Here is a 17,976-nt window from a genome sequence, read left to right on the forward strand (position 1 = left end):
ACGGTGTTCTAGTCGATGAAGAATAAACATCAGTCACAAGGAAAGAGATGAATAGAAACAAGTTCACCTTGAATAGTTCACCATGTCGTATGCAGTTCGTGTAATAGTAATATGAATCCATGCTTGGCGACGATGGATCATTCCTTTTTCCTTTCTTTAAAAAGCAATGAGGAAGTGTGTGGTAACACTCTTCGTCCTTCAGCTACCTTGCCGCTACATGAAATTGAATATTTGAGTGTCTATTTTTTGCTGGGGTTTTTTCTTTTTGCCCTTCTCTTTTTTTTTTTTTTTGGCTCTTCGTTAGCGTCTTCTTCTTTTTTATTAAGCCGATTGATGCTGGAATTTTTTTTTTATTATTTTCGGCTCGAGAAATTTAATGTCATGAATTCCACAGCAAGTTGAACACGCGTACGCTTGTAGCCTAATTCGCGGCGTTTTATATTAATAACCAATTTTCGGAGGCAAGTAGACTACGTCACATTTATTTAGCTCAATGTCGTGTGTGTTAAAAGCAAGTGTCCCAAAAGTGCCGAATTTAGCGAGACGCTGCTCCACTTTCCATTTACATCGAAAAGTGGTTGAATTTCTTCGTTTTTCGGTCCTCCCGTCTTAAAAAAAAAACGGGCGTCTTCAAATTGCTGTTGTTATAAGAATGTTGAAAAAGACGTCCGCGGATGTGTACATACCGGTCAAACAAGAATAAAAACGCACGGCCGAAAACTAGACCAACGCGGCAGGATTCGAACGTGAAACATCACCTGAATTAGCGATTTGACTGCCGGTTGTTGCTTCGCTTTTCATTGATCAAAAGTGGTTAAACCTTCTTCTTTTTTTTTTTATATATGGAAGATGCTTCGTTTCTATCAGGTTAGCTTCGTTCACAATCACTGGTTTTCTCTCCATTCAACTAGATACGTTGTTGTTTCATCCTGTTCCGACGATCGAGGCACGAGATAACAAATTAAAAAGAATAAGAAAAACCCAGTAAAATTATACTCACACGGATTATAGTGAAAGAAAAAAAAGAAATGGGAGAGAAGAAAGAGAAATGGTGTCGACACGGGATCATCATCATCACGGACGAATTCGGTTCTTTCAATAAAAAGGAAGAAAGAAACATTTTTCGTTTTTCTTGCTCGCCGCTATTTCATCCGATTAACGTACAGAGACATTGCTCGCTAACAAGGACACGTTACCCTACAGAGCAATGTGGTCCACACAAGTTATGGGTCACCTCTATTCTTCCTTTTTTTTTTTTTTTTTTGCTTTTACCTATTTACTGTGTACCTATACCGACGCGTGTGTGCCTTGCAGCTGTTTCACGCATGGATTAGAACGTCTAGTGGATTGTTTCCGGTTCCTGCTACGCCAAGTCCAATCAAGGATTTCTCGATTTCGATAACAGATACAACAATTGATGTCTACTATTTTAATTTGCCATTATGCAATCAGTTCGCGTTGATCACCTGTTTTTTTTTATTATTATTATTCTGGAGAAAAAAAGAGAAAGTCTTGACGTGTCACACAACAGCACTGCGGACTGTGATGATAAAAGAAACGACTAGCAACGTATACTAATCTGAACTAGACTTCAGTCCATTTCCTTCGACACTTTGAAAATATTCAACCTCAATTGATTGGCACGAGATTGCCTCGAATTACTGGGAAAAGTGAATGTTCTTGTAGGGATCAAGGAAAAATCATTGCGATTGCTTAACCCCTCCCCGCCTTCATTTCCAGTTTACTCCAAGTACAGCACGAAATATATGCACAATAAATTATATTCCAAAAAAAAAAAAAAAAAACAAGCAAAATGTTGTTCTAGTGCTGGTTTTTCTAGATCTTTTTTTTTTTCCCTGAACAGCTGTCTGGCTAACTCGATGGCAACACGAAATTTCTGCAAACACTCACGTACGTCTTTTTCCATTGCACTGTAATTAAACGCTAAATGCTCCGGTCCGCTTTCCATTAAAAAAAAAAAACAAGTGGATCGATCCGTCTGTTTCATTGTTTAAGATTCCCTCCTCCCGCAAGCAAATGGAGCGTGAAACAATTGTTGAAGCAAAAGAAGGTCACCTCCAACCACGATCATTCGCTTCCGTTTTCTATTATAACTAAACGAAATCACCTAGTTTTATTTTATTGTTTTAATTTTTTTTTTAGGTCTTTCAACATTAATTGTCTGCATCAAAAGCGTTTTAAGATGCCGCGTTCCGTCTCATTATTCAATTCCGCTCGGCAGCATCGCGCTCTTTCGCCCGTAATTGCAATCAAGCGAATCAAGAAAAACTTTCTCGTTTGACATCGACCTCACAGCTGAAGTGAACGGTAGTGAGAGGGCAAACACGATAAAGGCATGAAATGAATGACAAATGATGATGGTCACCCATTACGTAATAGCTTCAACAGGTGATGCCCTATGGCTGTTGATATTTTTGCGTGTTTCGAATGTTAAGAATCAGCCGAGCCCATCAGGATATTAGCGACAGGTGAAAGGCGAAAAAACAAAAGGGGAAAAAAAGAAGGGGGACAGAATAAAAATTAATGTTTCGTTAGCTGTTAAAGGTGTTGTGATTTGTGGCATCCAAACGGCGTGCGAAACCAACAGGTTTGACTTTCCCACTTGTTGCTATCCAATCGATGAACTCTATTTTGCATATCAAAGACACGTCAGAATTGGTCGGGAAAGTTGATTCCTTCCAAATAGAATGAAAATGAATCCGACAGCTGTCCTTATTAAAAATCGAATTAAATGACAAGAGAAGGTGCCGTTTACGTCAAACGAACAGGGTAAAACAATAACCCATCGGATAGAAAGAGGGCTTTTCGTTGATTATTGCCCTATCTCTTTATTCCCCAGATCGCAAACGAAAGGTTTTTTTTTTGGCCGTAAAAAGCCTCCAAAGTTGCTTTAATTCAGATAGGAGCTGAATGATGTGCCCAGCAGCAGAAAGCCAGGTCAAGGTGATGTGAGGTCGTTCTAAACAAGAAGGAAAGAAGAAGAAGGTGCGACTATAGAGCGACCCAATTTCTTGATAGATCTTCTTGATGTCATTTGACAAGCGAGTGAAAGAGGAAAGAGAGAGGAAAGAGACAATGAGAAAGAGAGAGGGGAATCCTTGGGAAAGAAAAAAGACAAGATAAATACCCTCATTGTATATGTGCACAGTAAGAATGTGCTCTGCGTAAATACAACCGGAGCTTCTTATTCACGTACGCCGCCGCAGCCGATCATCACGTCGGAATCGTGGGGAGACGCACAGCAGCGCACCTTTCTCTTTTTTCTTCCTATACAATGCGGTGACTCTCTTCTATCCAGAATTTTTTAACATTCTCTTGCCGGCCGTGAACAGGAGGACACTCTCGGTTCGTTACTTCAGCTTGCGGGGGAGGAGGAATGTTTTATTTCTGAGCCATTTCTCAGCTCTTCTATTTCTATTTCGATCCTCTGATGAATCTACTTACCCGCAGACATCACCACCTCCACCACGATTGCAAGGTTTGAACCTGTCAAGAATATCGTGGTATAGAAAGGTTACGACCCATCGAATCGGGGTGTAAAGGGGAATAAAAGAAATTCAAGACCTTTTTTTTTTTTTTTTTTTTGTTATGTTCTATTCAACGACTATTGAAACAACATAGAGGTGGGGAAAGAGAGGGGCAATCAAATGGGCGACCGAGTTCGTGCCCTTCACTTCACTTTCTCTGCCGTTTGTAATGACGATCGAACGCGGTGTCTGCGGTGTCAAAAAAGGAAAACAAGAATTGGGGATATTTCTTGGCGCCCCTTTTGCTTATGGCTGCTCTTAAATTCTCACTTGCAACCGCTCCCAACTTGTTCCACACAGTGGCAAGCCAAAAGCTCCTTGCATTGTACATACAATGAGCGTTCCGTTATAGTCATTAGTCATTTCAAAAGCAAACTAGAATTTGTGTATAATTTCGTTTGTTGTCGCACCGTGGCGAATGAAAACAGTAAAGACAAAATCAGCATTCGAAATGGCAACTGGTGACTTTGACTGCTATCATTTACGGTCAGACTCTAGTGGACTGGATCGTGTGCAATTTTCGTTTTCTAAATGGATTTATGGATACGCGTGCATTTCGACCTCCATTTTAAAGCGACGATATATAGTCCACTCTTTATAAAGAGTTGGACAATGAGTAAAGTTTTATAAAGAGTGGTTTACGTAAGAGAAGAAAAGAGGCTCGTTTGTCACCCTAAACAAGCAGCTAGTAATCATTTAAAACTAAAGAAAACCCCCGTGATATGTGTAGTGTTTCACCGGCGTCCTCCGGCGAGTCGCTTTATTTCGTTTGTTTTTGTTTGTTTCCAATTTTTTTTTTTTGTATTGTTTCTCCCCGCTAATTGATCGACTTTATATTCGATATGGTCTTTCCTAAAAACAAGATGATGAAACGTAGACCATCATCCTAGTGGAAATATTCTTTTGTATATTGAAAAGTAGCCCACGCTCGAATGTTTTGGATTTAACAACCTAACCACACAACGAGCTATTCTTATCTTATGTTGGTCGCGCTGTCAGAAAAAATTGCACAGACCATAGAGAAAAAAAAATTTAAAGGAAAAAAAAAAACAATAAGGAGAAGGAAGACAAAAGACTAAACATGCATATAGTTGATTTTCTCATTTTTCATAGCCCTTTTTGTCGTATGATGTTTGCCAAGTTCAAATAGAAGGTAGTCACGCTATCGCATAACCCTATATAGCCAGCCATTTTCAGTATATTTCACCCACGAACCAAAAAAAAAACATTAAGAAGGTGGGAATAACAAAGAAAAAAAAAAAAAATGTATCTTATTATATAATGCTGGCGTGCATACTACCTATACATCTAAAATGCACGATGCATTTATAGGCAGATTGCAATTGCTCCACGTATAATAGCACAAGCGAGAAACAAAAAGAAATAGGCCGTGTGTGTGTTGTTACCGTATAATTCCAAAGCAAAAGAAATTCGAATTCCTTTTCAAATTCAACAGCATCATGACGTCAGTCGCGTAGGCGAGGTATAACTTCAGACAATTGGCGAACTTAAGTGTACACACAAGAACATCAAAGGGTTATTACACATGCTTTCTGGCTGTGAGAACAAAACGAAGAAGAACTTTTTTTTTCTTTTTTCGTATATTACAGAGAGTTAGAGCTCATCAAGCGTCATCATGATCGCCCCCCCCCCTCCCGCAGCACACAGTCACGAGTGAAAGTTTGCCTTTTTTTTTTTTTTTACCATGAAATTATCAAATGAAATGTACCATATCGTATGGGAATAAAAGCAGAGACATCGTATGTGAGATCAAACCATATATTCTTGTACAAAAGGTCAAAGTTTTTGCGCTAGAGAAAAAGGAGACACTGTTTGATATCGGGAATGTACAGGCGGTTGTAAATTTATGTATTACGCAACCCATTCTACTATACAGAATATCCTCCGAGTGAATCACGAACGAAACGCATGGCAAACAGCGAGAAATGCAGGGTCTACATTATAATAATATCTAAGTACACGAGGATAACGAACAAAAAATAATCTCAGACACATTTTTCTTTGATTTGTCCCCCAATGCGAGTTCGTATCTAAAGCGAGAACGTGCGGTCTGATCTGTGGCATCCTTTCTTTACAGATTGGCGAAAACAAGCGCCCTATAATGCGGAGACAAAAAGAAAGAGAAATAATTCACACGCCCTTGTTACTCCAAACGCATGAATACGCTCAATAAGGGCAGATGGCAAGAAAAGATACACAGACTCTCCCCTTTAGCCACATGGTGTTATTTTGTTTGTAGATATCATGCAAATGAGCTTCAACATTTTACATATTTTTCGCTATTACATTTGGTGTAGTGTAGAATTCTCCCGCGTGAACGCCTATGTATGATGTAACGAATCGATCACGTTCAAGTACAACGTTACGTCCAAAGATAAGAAAAAAAGGAACAAACCTGCAGCTGATTTTTTTGTATGTATACTTTCGCTTATTCGTTGTTGGCGCCATTGATTCGAGTGGGATAAAAAAAATGTTCGAGGACAAACGAATGGAAATGAGACGAGAAAAAAAACGAACGAATATTGATGTGTTCTTTATACGTTGAAATGGAATGTTAAAATGAGCGACAATTGTCTCCGTACGTTTCGAGGCCAAGCGATGTAACGGGGTTTTAAGAAAACTATGTACCAACAACCAACAATCAACTTGAAAAACAAAAAGCCAAACGCAAGTGAAATGCAAATCGCATATTCTAAAATTATGGAAAGCACTTGGGGAAGGGCATTGCTATTCCAGGTTGTTCATAAACGGCGTATCATTGTGCATTATTCGTGATGTGCAGCGATCCGTTACAAACGGCCCAGTTCCACATAAGTATAGGTAGTATATTATGTGCACAGAACAGTAATAAATATTTGTCGCTGAAGAATAACGCTGGTACAATTCACGAACAGGACCAGGTGTCGATGAAGGCCAACCGTTCACCTCTCTTAGCTGTGTTTATCTTACCAAGAATTTCTTGGCTTGTACAGATCCTGCTTTTCTTCTTGTTTACAATGTAGCCTTACGACAATCGTATTTTTGCATCCTCATCATTGTAAAGGTGTTTTCATAGTGGGCTATTGTGCTGATAGAGGCACAGTGTGCGAGTTGGCCAAGTATACAATATAGAACTTGGCTTCATCTTTCACGCAGAATCGGACGGCATTGAACGGAACGATCTGTCATGACAATGGGGTTACATACCGCCCGTAGGAAAACGTAAGGCCGCTTCAACAGAGTGTGAAGTTGTGTGGTTTTCCTATAGGTACAGAATGCCTACGTTGGTATCAGCACGTATACAGTCATCGGCTTTCATCAGAGCGCTAATTAGTACCGTTAGTTGATTTTTTTCTCGGCCTTTAATACATTATACTTCTCGTTACATTATACGTAGGCCGTTTTTTTTGCCGGCCTGTGAACAGTTGGATGCTGAATAAACAATGGCCCACTTTGAATATACCTGTAATGGCAAGTGAAATGTTAAAAATAAACGATTATAGGCAATCTATTTTTAGAGGTATGCTCCTCATCTTCTAGTATCCTTCGCCTTTGTCTACTGTGTGAGACTATATAACAAATGATAACAAAAGAATTGGAAGGCGAATAGAAAAAAAAAATGATCGTCTGACGGCCATATAAGGAAAACGGGTATACATTGGTGCCGGTGGAACTAGAGCGATTTCTGGAACGTCCCCAGTAAAAAAAAAAAATGAGATGATGAGCATTACGTGTGTACTGCATCTATTAGCACATGTGTAGTAGCTGGCTGTGGTAGTAGAGTAATAGCCCCCATTACAACACATTGCCATATATGTTGCATTTCATTTTCAATTGTTCCTTTTCATTATAAGAGGTTGCTGTTGATGAGAGCTGGTTATTACCCAATAAATCAACTAATAATAATAAATTAAATTCGCTAATGATGTATAAGGGGGAATGGGGCTTCGTGATGCTCTAGCTCGATGGTCTTTTTGGCGAACATTTTTGAGTTTCACCCAGTTACTCGCTGACACGAATCGACCGTTTTGGTTATATGGGCCTGTATACGTGACGCCATTGCGTTTGCGTCATTACACGTTTCTTTCTTTCTTTTTCGTTGTTATCATCTTTCCTCCTTCTTTCAACGGCATCTTTCACGATTTAAATATATTAGACGCCCTGGCTGTGGCAGCAACCCGGCTAATCGGGTTAACGCATGCAGCGTGTTCGTACATCACCTGTGGCCGCCCACTCGTGCCCTCTGATTTACACATAGCCTCCCCTGCAGCTCTCTCTTTCTCAACATCATTTCTCATCTTCAAATGATGCGCTTTTAAATCTTTTTTCCCTCCTCTTTTATTCATTCGCCTGTTTTTTTTCTTTCTGGCATAAAAGCATCAACTCAGGACATTATGCGCATTTAGGCTCGTCTCAGTACCTCAGAGATTGGGCCTCTTTTTTTCTGGAGAAACGTAGAAAATTAGTTTGCAATAAAAAATTACAGTGCTCCATTGTCAAAGGTATTAACTGGTTTAAGATTTCGAGGGCTTTAATAACGTTTTCAATCGTGAAGGAATAAAGACGCCGTCATTGTTTTCGGTTTGATGGTTTACTCGGGTTAAGGTAAAAAACGTACATGTAAAAATCCAATAGACACGGTCTATTGAAAAATAACGGAGAAGCGAGAAGAAAGGAAAGAGACAGAGAACAACGAGACACAAAATAAAAAGAGTCAAATACTAAAACCTGGGCGTTGCAAATGCGACCTCTCACGAAGTCGGTCCATGAATTATGCAAATGGCAGCTCGTTATGTATGTACTATCGTGATATTGACTCCGGTCGACCTTCGATCTCTTTGCGGCTTATGACATCACTATCGATTTTCTATATAAACCAGTTTTACTTCATTTAAATAACCGTTTTGAGAAAAAAAGAGAAAAATGCAGGTATTTAGTGAGGCACATACAAGCAGTGCATACAGTATAGGTTTAACGAGGAATGGATCATAAAATAAAAATCGGCCACGTTTTAAAAATACCGTAACGTTTTCTTATCTTGGAGCACAAGCGGGGGAATCTTTTTGATGTTTTTAAAAACCTCTTTTGTAAAAGAAATCGGATGGTGAGGGCCATTTGAAATGGGTCATCGCGGCCAATGAGCTATGGAACACGGGGAATTATACGAGACTGGACGCGAACGAAAAAGCTCCTGGCCACATAGCAATACGTAAACTGTAACAAAAGAAACTGGACCTCACCTGCTGAGTGATCGACTCAACTCGATAAATTTTCGCGTTCGCTGACCTACTCTCTCTTAAGGACAAAGTCGGGCTCTTTCTCGTATAAACGAAACGATTTATTTCTAACGTTTTTCCTTATGTATACTTAACAGTTTTAGCTGAAAAATTTAAACGGATATTTTCAATGGAGCATTGAAAGTACTTTTTAGTTTGAATTCTATTTGAATTACGCGCCAGGCATTCTTTTTTCAAACGCTCAGCGCTCTTCAACTGTGTAATGTATCGATTTACATGGTGGCAGTTTCGATGAAATAAATAAAACAGATAAAAACTTTATTTTTTGTGTGTTTGTTTGTGCTTGTGCGATGGCAACGTTCAAACGTTGCATGTGATAAGGAAAAAGAAAAAATACGGGCAATAGATAAAATAAGTGCAGACATTACATTCGTTGTTTACAGGACCAAAGTGTTCTTTGACAGAAACAAAACCTCAAACTGTTGCATACTCTAATTCCTCCGAAGCAAGCAGGCAAAACAGTGTTTTTCATTCTACACATTAGTCTTTGTTATTATTTGTTTTTTTTTTTGCTGTCTTGTTTTTTTTTTCTTCGTGTTCTTCTGGACATTTGGTTGTTAGCGATTATAAAGAGTTCAAGCAAAACGGAGGGTAAAAAAAAAACTTGTGCAAACTGTTTCCTTATCGACGTAAACAAATGGCTACAAATTGGTTGGCGTTCTGGATGCTGCTTTTATCCTGGTGTTGCCATCTCCTGCCGGCCGACACATTCAGGGCATTCGTGTTGGCCGAGAATGTCCGACTTGATTTGACCACGGCTAATGGATACCAGTGGCAAGCCTCTTTACCCAACGGCAGTAAGTCTCGCAGTTATGTAGCATCATAAAATAGAGCGAGTCAAAATTCATAGAAAACCCATGTTCTCAATCTTCTTCCTCCTCCCCTTTTTTCTTTATTTTTTCTTTAATCTGACCTTCTTACGTATACACGAATGACGACTGTTTTTTTCAATCTATGGGACTAAATTATTATTTTTTTGTTTTGTTTTGTTTTCTCGTCTGCCTGACGAGATTTCTCTTCTATACTTCATTTCCTGGCTAAAAGTTATGCACAGTTTTTTCAAATGAAATTTTTCTTGTTTGACGCCCGGCACAACCAGGTTTGACTGTTGCGGGCCATGTTCCCGGCGGAATTTACACGGATTTAGAGCGAGCCGGCATCCTCCAAGACGGCCCTCTCCTCTATCGTTTCAATGATGGCAATTACCGCTGGATAGCCTTCAACGACTGGAATTATGTGCTCGACTTTGACGGTATGATTTCGCTCGAACAAACCAGTCTTTCTATTCCTAGCATTAAGTAATCTTCAATTACTAAGGGAGGAGGATTACCTCCTCCAAGCCTAGCGATGTCTTCATTTCGAATTTTATTTTTAACGATCTTTTCAGTGGATCCTTTATTGGTGAATCAGCCGGGTGTTTTCTTGGTCCTCCACGGTGTCGACACCGTAGCACAAATAAGATTGAACGGATTCTTTTTAGGGGAAACAGACAACATGTTCGTCCGTTACCGATTCAACGTTCGTAACTTGCTCAAGGTGAGTGCGAGAGAAAGAGAGAGGGAGAGAGTAGTGAGAAAAAGAAATGAAGTACGAGGTACTTTGCATTATTATGCACATTGTAAAAAAAAAAGAAGAAAAAGAAAAGAAAAGTGATCTCGTTGAATGTGCCCTATAACTTCCAATGCGCTCCCCAGATTCGGACATTGAATTCTACGAACATGGCCAAAGACAGACTCGTACAAAATAGAGAGCCCGAAATGATGTTGGCACGCCCTGCTCTAGTAGTATATAACTCGTAAAAATAAAAAGCGAATACCGTTAGATGCATGAATATTAGCTACGGATTTCTAATTGTTTCTTTTTTGCCGCTGACGTCCTTGTGTACAATACGATTCAAACAAGGCCTTGAACGGTTATGTTTTGAGCTGCCAGTCTTTTTATGTTTCGTTCTCTTTTGTTACCAGGGCACTTCAGACCAACACCCCCCCACCTCTCACGTCCGTTTTTGCTCTCCGTTTGTGTGTGTAGATCTAGCATTTAACAATTTTTGTTTGCAGCTTTTATTTCGATAGCATTGCACAACTGGCAAACGAATTTTGAGTACGACATTCACGAGATACAAGTGGATAACTAAAGTGAGTCAGGTCTGATCACATCAAGGTTGTCAACAGTCAGTGGACGGTGTCCTATCTTCCTATCTCTTCTTGTTTGAATCCCTTTTACTTTTTGTGGAAGGGGTGCGGGGTTAGCCCCAGCAACGAGTTCAGCTGTGAATTTCGGGACCCGCAGTCTGGCCAGTCTTTTGCCTTTCTTTGTTTTGTTTTCTTGTGCCAGACGTTTGCGTTCCATTATTCTTTTTTAGATAGACTCTCGATTTCAAGCCCTTTTGCCAATTCGATGCGAGCGCCCTGATTATAGCTCAGGTAACATTACCCCCCCCCCCCAAAAAAAAAAAAAAAAAAAAAAAAAAAACCCAACAAAACACGCTGTGTTGTTCCCATTCTTTTTCCATCTTTAGTCCACTTAGATTATGACATGCCGTGCAAACGTATAGGTTACACAAATGTAAATGAGGCTTGTGTTTCAAACGCTGGGGTCAGCTGTTGTCCTGCATCAAGCAACCCGTTTTGTTTTCGGGAAATTTCCCGAGAATATGTTGGTGCTAATCGTATGTCCTACAAGAAGTAGAAACTGTAGATGAAAGGGGGGAATAACGTAAATGTATAGACTTTGATTATGGCTGAATGGCCTTGTCAGAAAGAACTGAACCAGAGAAAGTCCCAGGCCAAACAGAAGGGCCGTTGCCACCGTTGTAAACGCACGGTTCTGTCGTGTGTTCGATTTTCTGTTTCTTTCTCTTTTGGGAACACTGGCGTGAATTATGACGTGAAACACGAGATGAAATCCCCAAACCCCCGTCTCCCTTTTTCACCTTTTTGATTATAGATGAACGCGTAACTTGATTACACCTAGCCACGTATTTATCACAGGCGACACGTACATTGCGCATGGCTGTGCTTTGTGATGTTTACATTTTCTTTATATTTAAAAAATTGTTTTGGTCGGCGACAAACGTGTGCAGTCAAAAGATTCTCCGCGGACTGCATTTGGGCCACGTTGCTGGAATTCAATGCGGACCTAATAGATCTGTATCTGTCGCGACCATGTGACCGACGGATGGCTATAGAAAAACAATGCGGGAGAGTTGGATTCCTTTTCGCAACTTTTATTGGACTTTTTTTTTTCTCTTGGCAAAGCGAGGCAAAATGAACCGTAAAATGGGAAATCCCATTACATCTTGTTTTGTTTAAAATGCAGTTGAGTGGTTTCCATATGTTCCCTTACAAGGCTTAAAGTAATCATCGCGTACGACCACCGTCTCCGTTTAATTCGTTCCCGTTTTCATTTCGTAATCGTAAATAATACGTTCATGCAAACTTAATGGACTTTTAAAAGTTCACTCTGATTTCTCTACATTCCTTTCTTTTCTCTCAGCTTTTCGTGAAGCCACGGCCGTGTAAGATGGTTAAGATGAGAGAGAGTAGACTGCCTCTGTGTATGGTGTTGTCGTTCGTTGTCGCCGTTTTTCATTTGATTCTTAATTTTTGAACAAAGCCATCACGCAAATCGTGCCGTTCTTTTAAGCTCTTGTTTGCAGCCGCTTTTGTGTGCAGCTGCCCCTTTCTGTTTGAACTGCCAAGCGAAACTAAACGAAGGCAACAGGCACACGAGCGAGCCCGATCCATTTTTAGCAATACCAGTTGCAGCAGAACGGCTGCAAGAGAATCGTACCGTCACACAGGTCTAGACGAAGGCACTTTCTTACGTGCCATCCTTAAACACCGTGTTCCGTCCTTAATTCGAGGGAAATTATTCCCAAAACGCAGAGCGGGAGAAAACATGTCCAATTGAACGATTGCTTCATGTTAATCTTTATTGTTCACGTTTTTTAAAAAGTCATCTGCAATAGGGGCGCTCCATTGGGTTACTCGTTTCGAACCTCACATTACCGACCAATTCCACTAGCGATAGTTTGTCTACGCTTATCTTTTTAATTTTTTACAGAACCGTATCCACCGGACGAATTTTTTAATCGGAAAAAAACCGTCACCCAGAAAAAAGGAGCTAAAATGAAGGGGGGATTTAAATTCTAACGGGACTTCTTCCATAACAGCTGCCGTGATGCCTACCGGTTCCCATGTAAATAGAAGCGAACCGTTTAAACTTGCATTTACAAATTCTGATATTTGTACGGCGCAGGGAGTCATGTAGCGTGCGTAAATTTTGAGATTGCACACACAGCAAGTGAGACGGCGCATATTTCCAGTTTGGGCCGGAACGAAAGTGGTGGAATTTTTTGTCGAAAGTCCGCTAAGATTCGGACGACTAGGTTAATAGGGCAGCAACGTTCTATACGCATAGATCATTCCACTGATTTTGGCTGTCTTATTCTCTCAGGCCCAAGGCAATCAATTGCGTGTAGAGCTTCGATCGCCCGTCACCGTTTCGCGAAACAGGTACGAAGAACAGCTGATGGATTATATCGTCCCACCGCGCTGCGTACCGCCAGAATATCAGGTGTGTTCGCCCTTTTTTTTCCCACGTGAATACATCATATTTTCTTACAGTCCGCTTCAGATTTTGTGTTTAATTGATATTATTAAGAGTATCCTGTTCTAACAAGGTCTTAAAACATGATGTGCGAATAATGCACTAGTGCATGTCTTATGTTGCACCCTTAATAATCTTTTCTTGTCAAACGAAATTTGAAAAAAAGGGAGAATGCCACGCCAATTTCATCCGGAAAATGCAAGCCTCCTTCAGCTGGGATTGGGGGCCAGCTTTCCCGTCCATGGGTCTATGGTAGGTCTCCGTGTTATTACATTTACCTTCATCTTCCTTAATGATTTTTTAATCAAGACCTTTTGCGAAGACGAAGGCGATTAAACAAAAAGAGAAAGCAAGTTAATCAACTATTCTAATATTAAATTGCTGCCCAATCACGCAGGAAAGCTATCTCATTGGAAACTTATGAGACGCTTACGCTAAGGGATGTTTACGTTGCAACTTCGCTCAATGACACCGACTGGCAGGTTGATCTCCGTTTGTACTGCGAGACGATTGACATCGGAGTATCGCACACTGGAACTTGGACTGTACGTTTGGTCGATAACAATGACGTCTTAATTCGTGAAATGGTGGCCGACAGTCTCCTTACTGGCAATGGAGATCGGGAAGCCACTGCCCAATACCAGCTGAAAATAGCAGCTGCTCAGGTCTGTTCTTATATTGGAAATTGTGTGTGAGGTGAGATGATGTATAATTTGATTTCTTAATTTAGATTGAGCCTTGGATGCCGAACGGTTACGGTAATCCAACCCTTTATAATTTGTCCGTTAGTTACGCGGTAAATGATAAAGTGGCCGTTACAAAAGAAATACGAATCGGTTTCAGAACTGTCGCCCTAGTTGAGGACGACCTTCAAACAGGAGGTGAAGCAACATCTTCTTGCATTGATCTCGTTTTTAGAAAAAAACAGAAACAAAAATATGATGCTATAATGTCTCAATTGTCCACGCCCTTATTTTTTGTTCGCTGCATTTTTACGTGAAAATGAAATCCAGGTCGGACCTTTTACCTACAAGTCAACGATGAACCTATATTTCTCAAAGGATCAAATTGGATTCCGGCAGATGTCCTACCGGAAGTCGTCACTTCCGAGTACCTTCGTGACCTTCTAACCTCATGCGTCGACGCCAACATGAACTCTCTCCGCGTCTGGGGTGGTGGGATTTACGAACAGGATGAATTTTATCAGGTCAATTGTTTTTTTGAACATGTTTTAAAAACCATTATTTTCCATTCGAACGTTAGAAATGTCGTGTAATAATCATTTCTATTTTATTGGCCTCTGGCTGCATTAGATAGCCGATGAACTCGGCATACTGATTTGGCAGGACTTCATGTTCGCTTGTTCCATGTACCCGACGACCTCTTGGTTTCTGGAGTCGGTATCGGTCGAAGTCGTGCAGCAAGTCAGACGATTGCAGTACCATCCATCGGTCGTTCTTTGGGCGGGCAATAACGAGAACGAAGCGGCTCTGCGAGGAAATTGGTGAACCAATGAAAGCGAATATCAAGATCGATGTGGTTGCCTAATAAATGTTGTTGTGTGGTTTCTTATTTGCTTTAGGTACGGTACCATTGTCAATTTCGATCTCTATCGACAAGACTACATCATCCTTTATGTCGACACCATTCGTGAAATCGTGCGCAGAGAAGATCCATCGCGACCGTTTGTCGTGTCGAGTCCGTCGAATGGCAAAGCCTCAGAAGAAGAAGGTCACATCGCTCGAGATCCTTACAGCGAACTCTATGGCGATGGTACGTAACATTTCGTATTCATATCTTATACGTGATTTCGGTTTAGCGAATTACCTCCCGGCAAGTTTAAAAAAAAATTTATGTCTCTTATTAAAGTCCACCATTATAATTACTACGTCAATGCCTGGAACGCTTCGTCCTATCCGAAACCTCGAATGTCGACCGAATATGGATTTCAAGCTCTTCCGTCCGTTCACTCCTGGGCAGCCGTGACAGACCCATCCAATGACAACGACTGGTCCTTCAATGGCGCTCTTTTGTCTAACCGCCAACATCACCCGTTGGGCAACTTTGAAATGGAGTTGCAAGTCTCATCCAGATTTGGGTTACCGAAGAGCAATTTATCTACGAGGACGGGGCTCCTCGACATGATGTACTTGACGCAGGTGTTTTTTTAAATGCCTTCTCATCAAAATCTTGGCGCTCATATTTAATATTGACCGTTTGGCTTCGTGAAATAGATGCACCAAGCGCAGGCCATTAAAACACAAACGCAACATTACCGTAGGCATCGCTACCAGTTAGCAGATGATGGAGCCGGTCTAACAATGGCTGCTCTCTATTGGCAACTGAACGACATTTGGCAAGCGCCTTCATGGGCCTCAATCGGTAAATATCCTGTATTACCATCAGCATTTGTTTTCCTCATTGCTTGAGAGTCTCGTATAATCGCCTTATCGAATCAAACAGAATACGGCGGTCGATGGAAACCCCTACACCATTTCGCCGTTGATTTTTTTGCTCCGCTTCTCGTTATCCTGACCGAATTGGGCGACGGTACCGTGGCTGCGTTCATTCATTTCGATCGGCGGCAAGATCTAGTTGTTGGTATACTGAATATTTTGATCCGCTCTTGGGACCGGCTTGATCCGTTGGCGACTTTCAGCTCACCAATCAATCAGGTTTGGCTCTAGACGCATTGGCGCCGATCGTTTTAGTTACCTAACAATTGGAATTTTGTCTGGCAAAGGACGTGTTACCAGGCGAGCCCGTCTGGGTCCGATCGTTAACTGAATTGTTCAACGAAACAGATTGCACGCGGGAAAGCTGCTTTATAACTAGTTCTTTCTCCGATCCTACCACTGGCCAGGAAAATATAGCTCCGCCTAATTATGTCTTCCTGACGTCTTTCCCAAATATCGCAAACATGCAGATGGCTAATGTTCAGGTATTTGTTTTTATTAGCGGAGCTCCAGTTTTTTTTTGCGTTTCCTTATGCAAAAATAAGGGTAGTACAGAAAATGGTACAAATTGGTTTGCTCTAATTGCTGTTCTAGATCGTCGATGTTGGTACAGTTTATGCTACCGAGAAATCTGAATGGACCGTAAATGTTACGTTGGTTACCGATTATGTTGCTGCCTTTGTATGGATCGATGCCGGCCGCATTGCAGGTACTTTTTCAACCAATGGATTTTTGTTCTGCGAGCACTTCAAGACTATCAAGTTTTACTCGAAAACGGAAATTATCGACACAGAGGAATTCAAGAACGAATTGACATTGATTCATCTGTCGCAGATTATTCTGTAATGACTGTGGGCATGACTCATGTTCCTTTATCAATATTCTACATAAATATCCAAAGCTAAAATATGCAACTAAACCAATCGGTTTGTAAAGGCAATTTCGAATGTTTCGTTCTCTATCGAATGTTATCTTTCCGTGCTGATCCCAACATACTGGTAAAAACACTTAATGGTCTGTGAATCAGAACTAAATGTGTAAAAGACACTTGCATTATGTCGTGGTAGTTCGTTAACTTCGTTGTCTTTGTATTTCTATCTGTACGTGTTCGTGTCCGGAAGAGTTTATCCATCCGCCAACTGGACAACAACAAGGGCAGCAAACATAATTAAGGTCACGTCCGGTTTATCAAGAGTTTTTTTTTCCGGAATGTTTGGCTTTCCATATTCTCAGAGTTTGACCAGCACGTCTAGATGAGGTTTTACGTAATTAACCTTCATAGGAAGGTTCGGTCGTGCGCATATGTATGGTGGAAAAAAGGCACAGCCTGGTTTCCCCTATCAATTTAATCACGCGGTCGAATTCTCGTTCAACAAGATCGTGTTTAGAAAAAAAAAGAGACAAGGTTTTCATTCTTTTTTGTTGACGAACAGGATATGCGTTCTATGGCAAAACCGTTCGTGGATTCGTCAATCGCTTTAACTAGCAAATATTGGAAATTTAGAAGGAAGTTTAATTGTTTTGGTAATGGTTTACCGTTTTTGTTGTGACTGTTCCAAAACACAAAAGGCAATACAAACCATTCATGCGTAATGATCGTGCTTGAGGGAGCTAGTAAGACCGAGCAATAAGCTCTCAACAAATTAGATTCCATCACGCAACAAACAAAAGGTAAAGAAAAATTCAATAAGCACTATGGCACGGAAAATTTCTAGTCCTAATTTTTCTTAGCCATTTCGTTTTCCCCCGAAAGTCTGGCATGCGGAACAGAAGACGACCCACCTGGAAATGCATAAAAAAAGACCAATTAATGTTACGGCGGTGTCCTCAATTTAGCTTCGATTTTATAACAGGTGAGACCTTTATTTACCATGGACAGACATATTGTTTCCTTTTAAGCGCGACGCGGTGACCGACCGTTTTCCACAACATATTACCCGGGGCTTTTGCTAGAAAAGCGAACTAGAAGGTTTTAGACCTTAATAGAATACAGCGAATGTCTAGGGCGATATGCTGCACCAGGTATTACGACCTTTTCCCATGCACACCTGTCGGGGCGGCATA

The 17,976-nt window shown here is 40.8% G+C and overlaps 2 protein-coding genes across 3 annotated transcripts in view; one reads left to right on the forward strand and one right to left on the reverse strand.

Moving 5' to 3' along the window:
- Positions 1–3,913: 3,913 nt before the first annotated feature.
- Positions 3,914–17,976, reverse strand: part of LOC130692294 (regulatory-associated protein of mTOR-like) — a 35,341-nt gene continuing 21,278 nt past the window's right edge. The window contains exon 20 of the mRNA XM_059497528.1: positions 3,914–3,923. The gene's annotated coding sequence lies outside the window, so the exon portion shown is untranslated. The remainder of the gene's footprint in view (positions 3,924–17,976) is intronic.
- On the forward strand, positions 9,156–17,220 carry LOC130692411 (beta-mannosidase-like). Of its 2 annotated transcripts, XM_057515518.2 has the most exons (16): positions 9,159–9,306; positions 9,407–9,642; positions 9,945–10,097; positions 10,233–10,381; positions 13,304–13,423; positions 13,623–13,708; positions 13,854–14,121; positions 14,187–14,337; positions 14,470–14,663; positions 14,770–14,960; positions 15,039–15,229; positions 15,326–15,615; positions 15,691–15,838; positions 15,920–16,131; positions 16,200–16,397; positions 16,507–17,220. In XM_057515518.2, exons 2-16 carry the CDS (start codon positions 9,483–9,485, stop codon positions 16,756–16,758), a joined length of 2,763 nt encoding a protein of 920 aa, XP_057371501.1. In that variant the 5' UTR covers positions 9,159–9,306; positions 9,407–9,482; the 3' UTR covers positions 16,759–17,220. The 2 variants fall into 2 exon arrangements, with proteins under 2 accessions (XP_057371499.1, XP_057371501.1); XM_057515516.2 differs by having other exon boundaries at positions 9,156–9,642.

Source organism: Daphnia carinata, chromosome 1, assembly GCF_022539665.2.
Source record: "Daphnia carinata strain CSIRO-1 chromosome 1, CSIRO_AGI_Dcar_HiC_V3, whole genome shotgun sequence".
Lineage (NCBI taxonomy): Eukaryota > Metazoa > Arthropoda > Branchiopoda > Diplostraca > Daphniidae > Daphnia > Daphnia carinata.

What these genes read in the sequence shown, in the direction of transcription:
- LOC130692411 (XM_057515516.2), top strand. Translation starts at nt 9,483, where the DNA reads ATGGCTACAAATTGGTTGGCGTTCTGGATGCTGCTTTTATCCTGGTGT. An exon ending in TTATGTGCTCGACTTTGACG is followed by an intron (nt 10,098 to 10,232) that starts GTATGATTTCGC and finishes CGATCTTTTCAG; the next exon opens with TGGATCCTTTATTGGTGAAT. An exon ending in ACGTTCGTAACTTGCTCAAG is followed by an intron (nt 10,382 to 13,303) that starts GTGAGTGCGAGA and finishes TTATTCTCTCAG; the next exon opens with GCCCAAGGCAATCAATTGCG.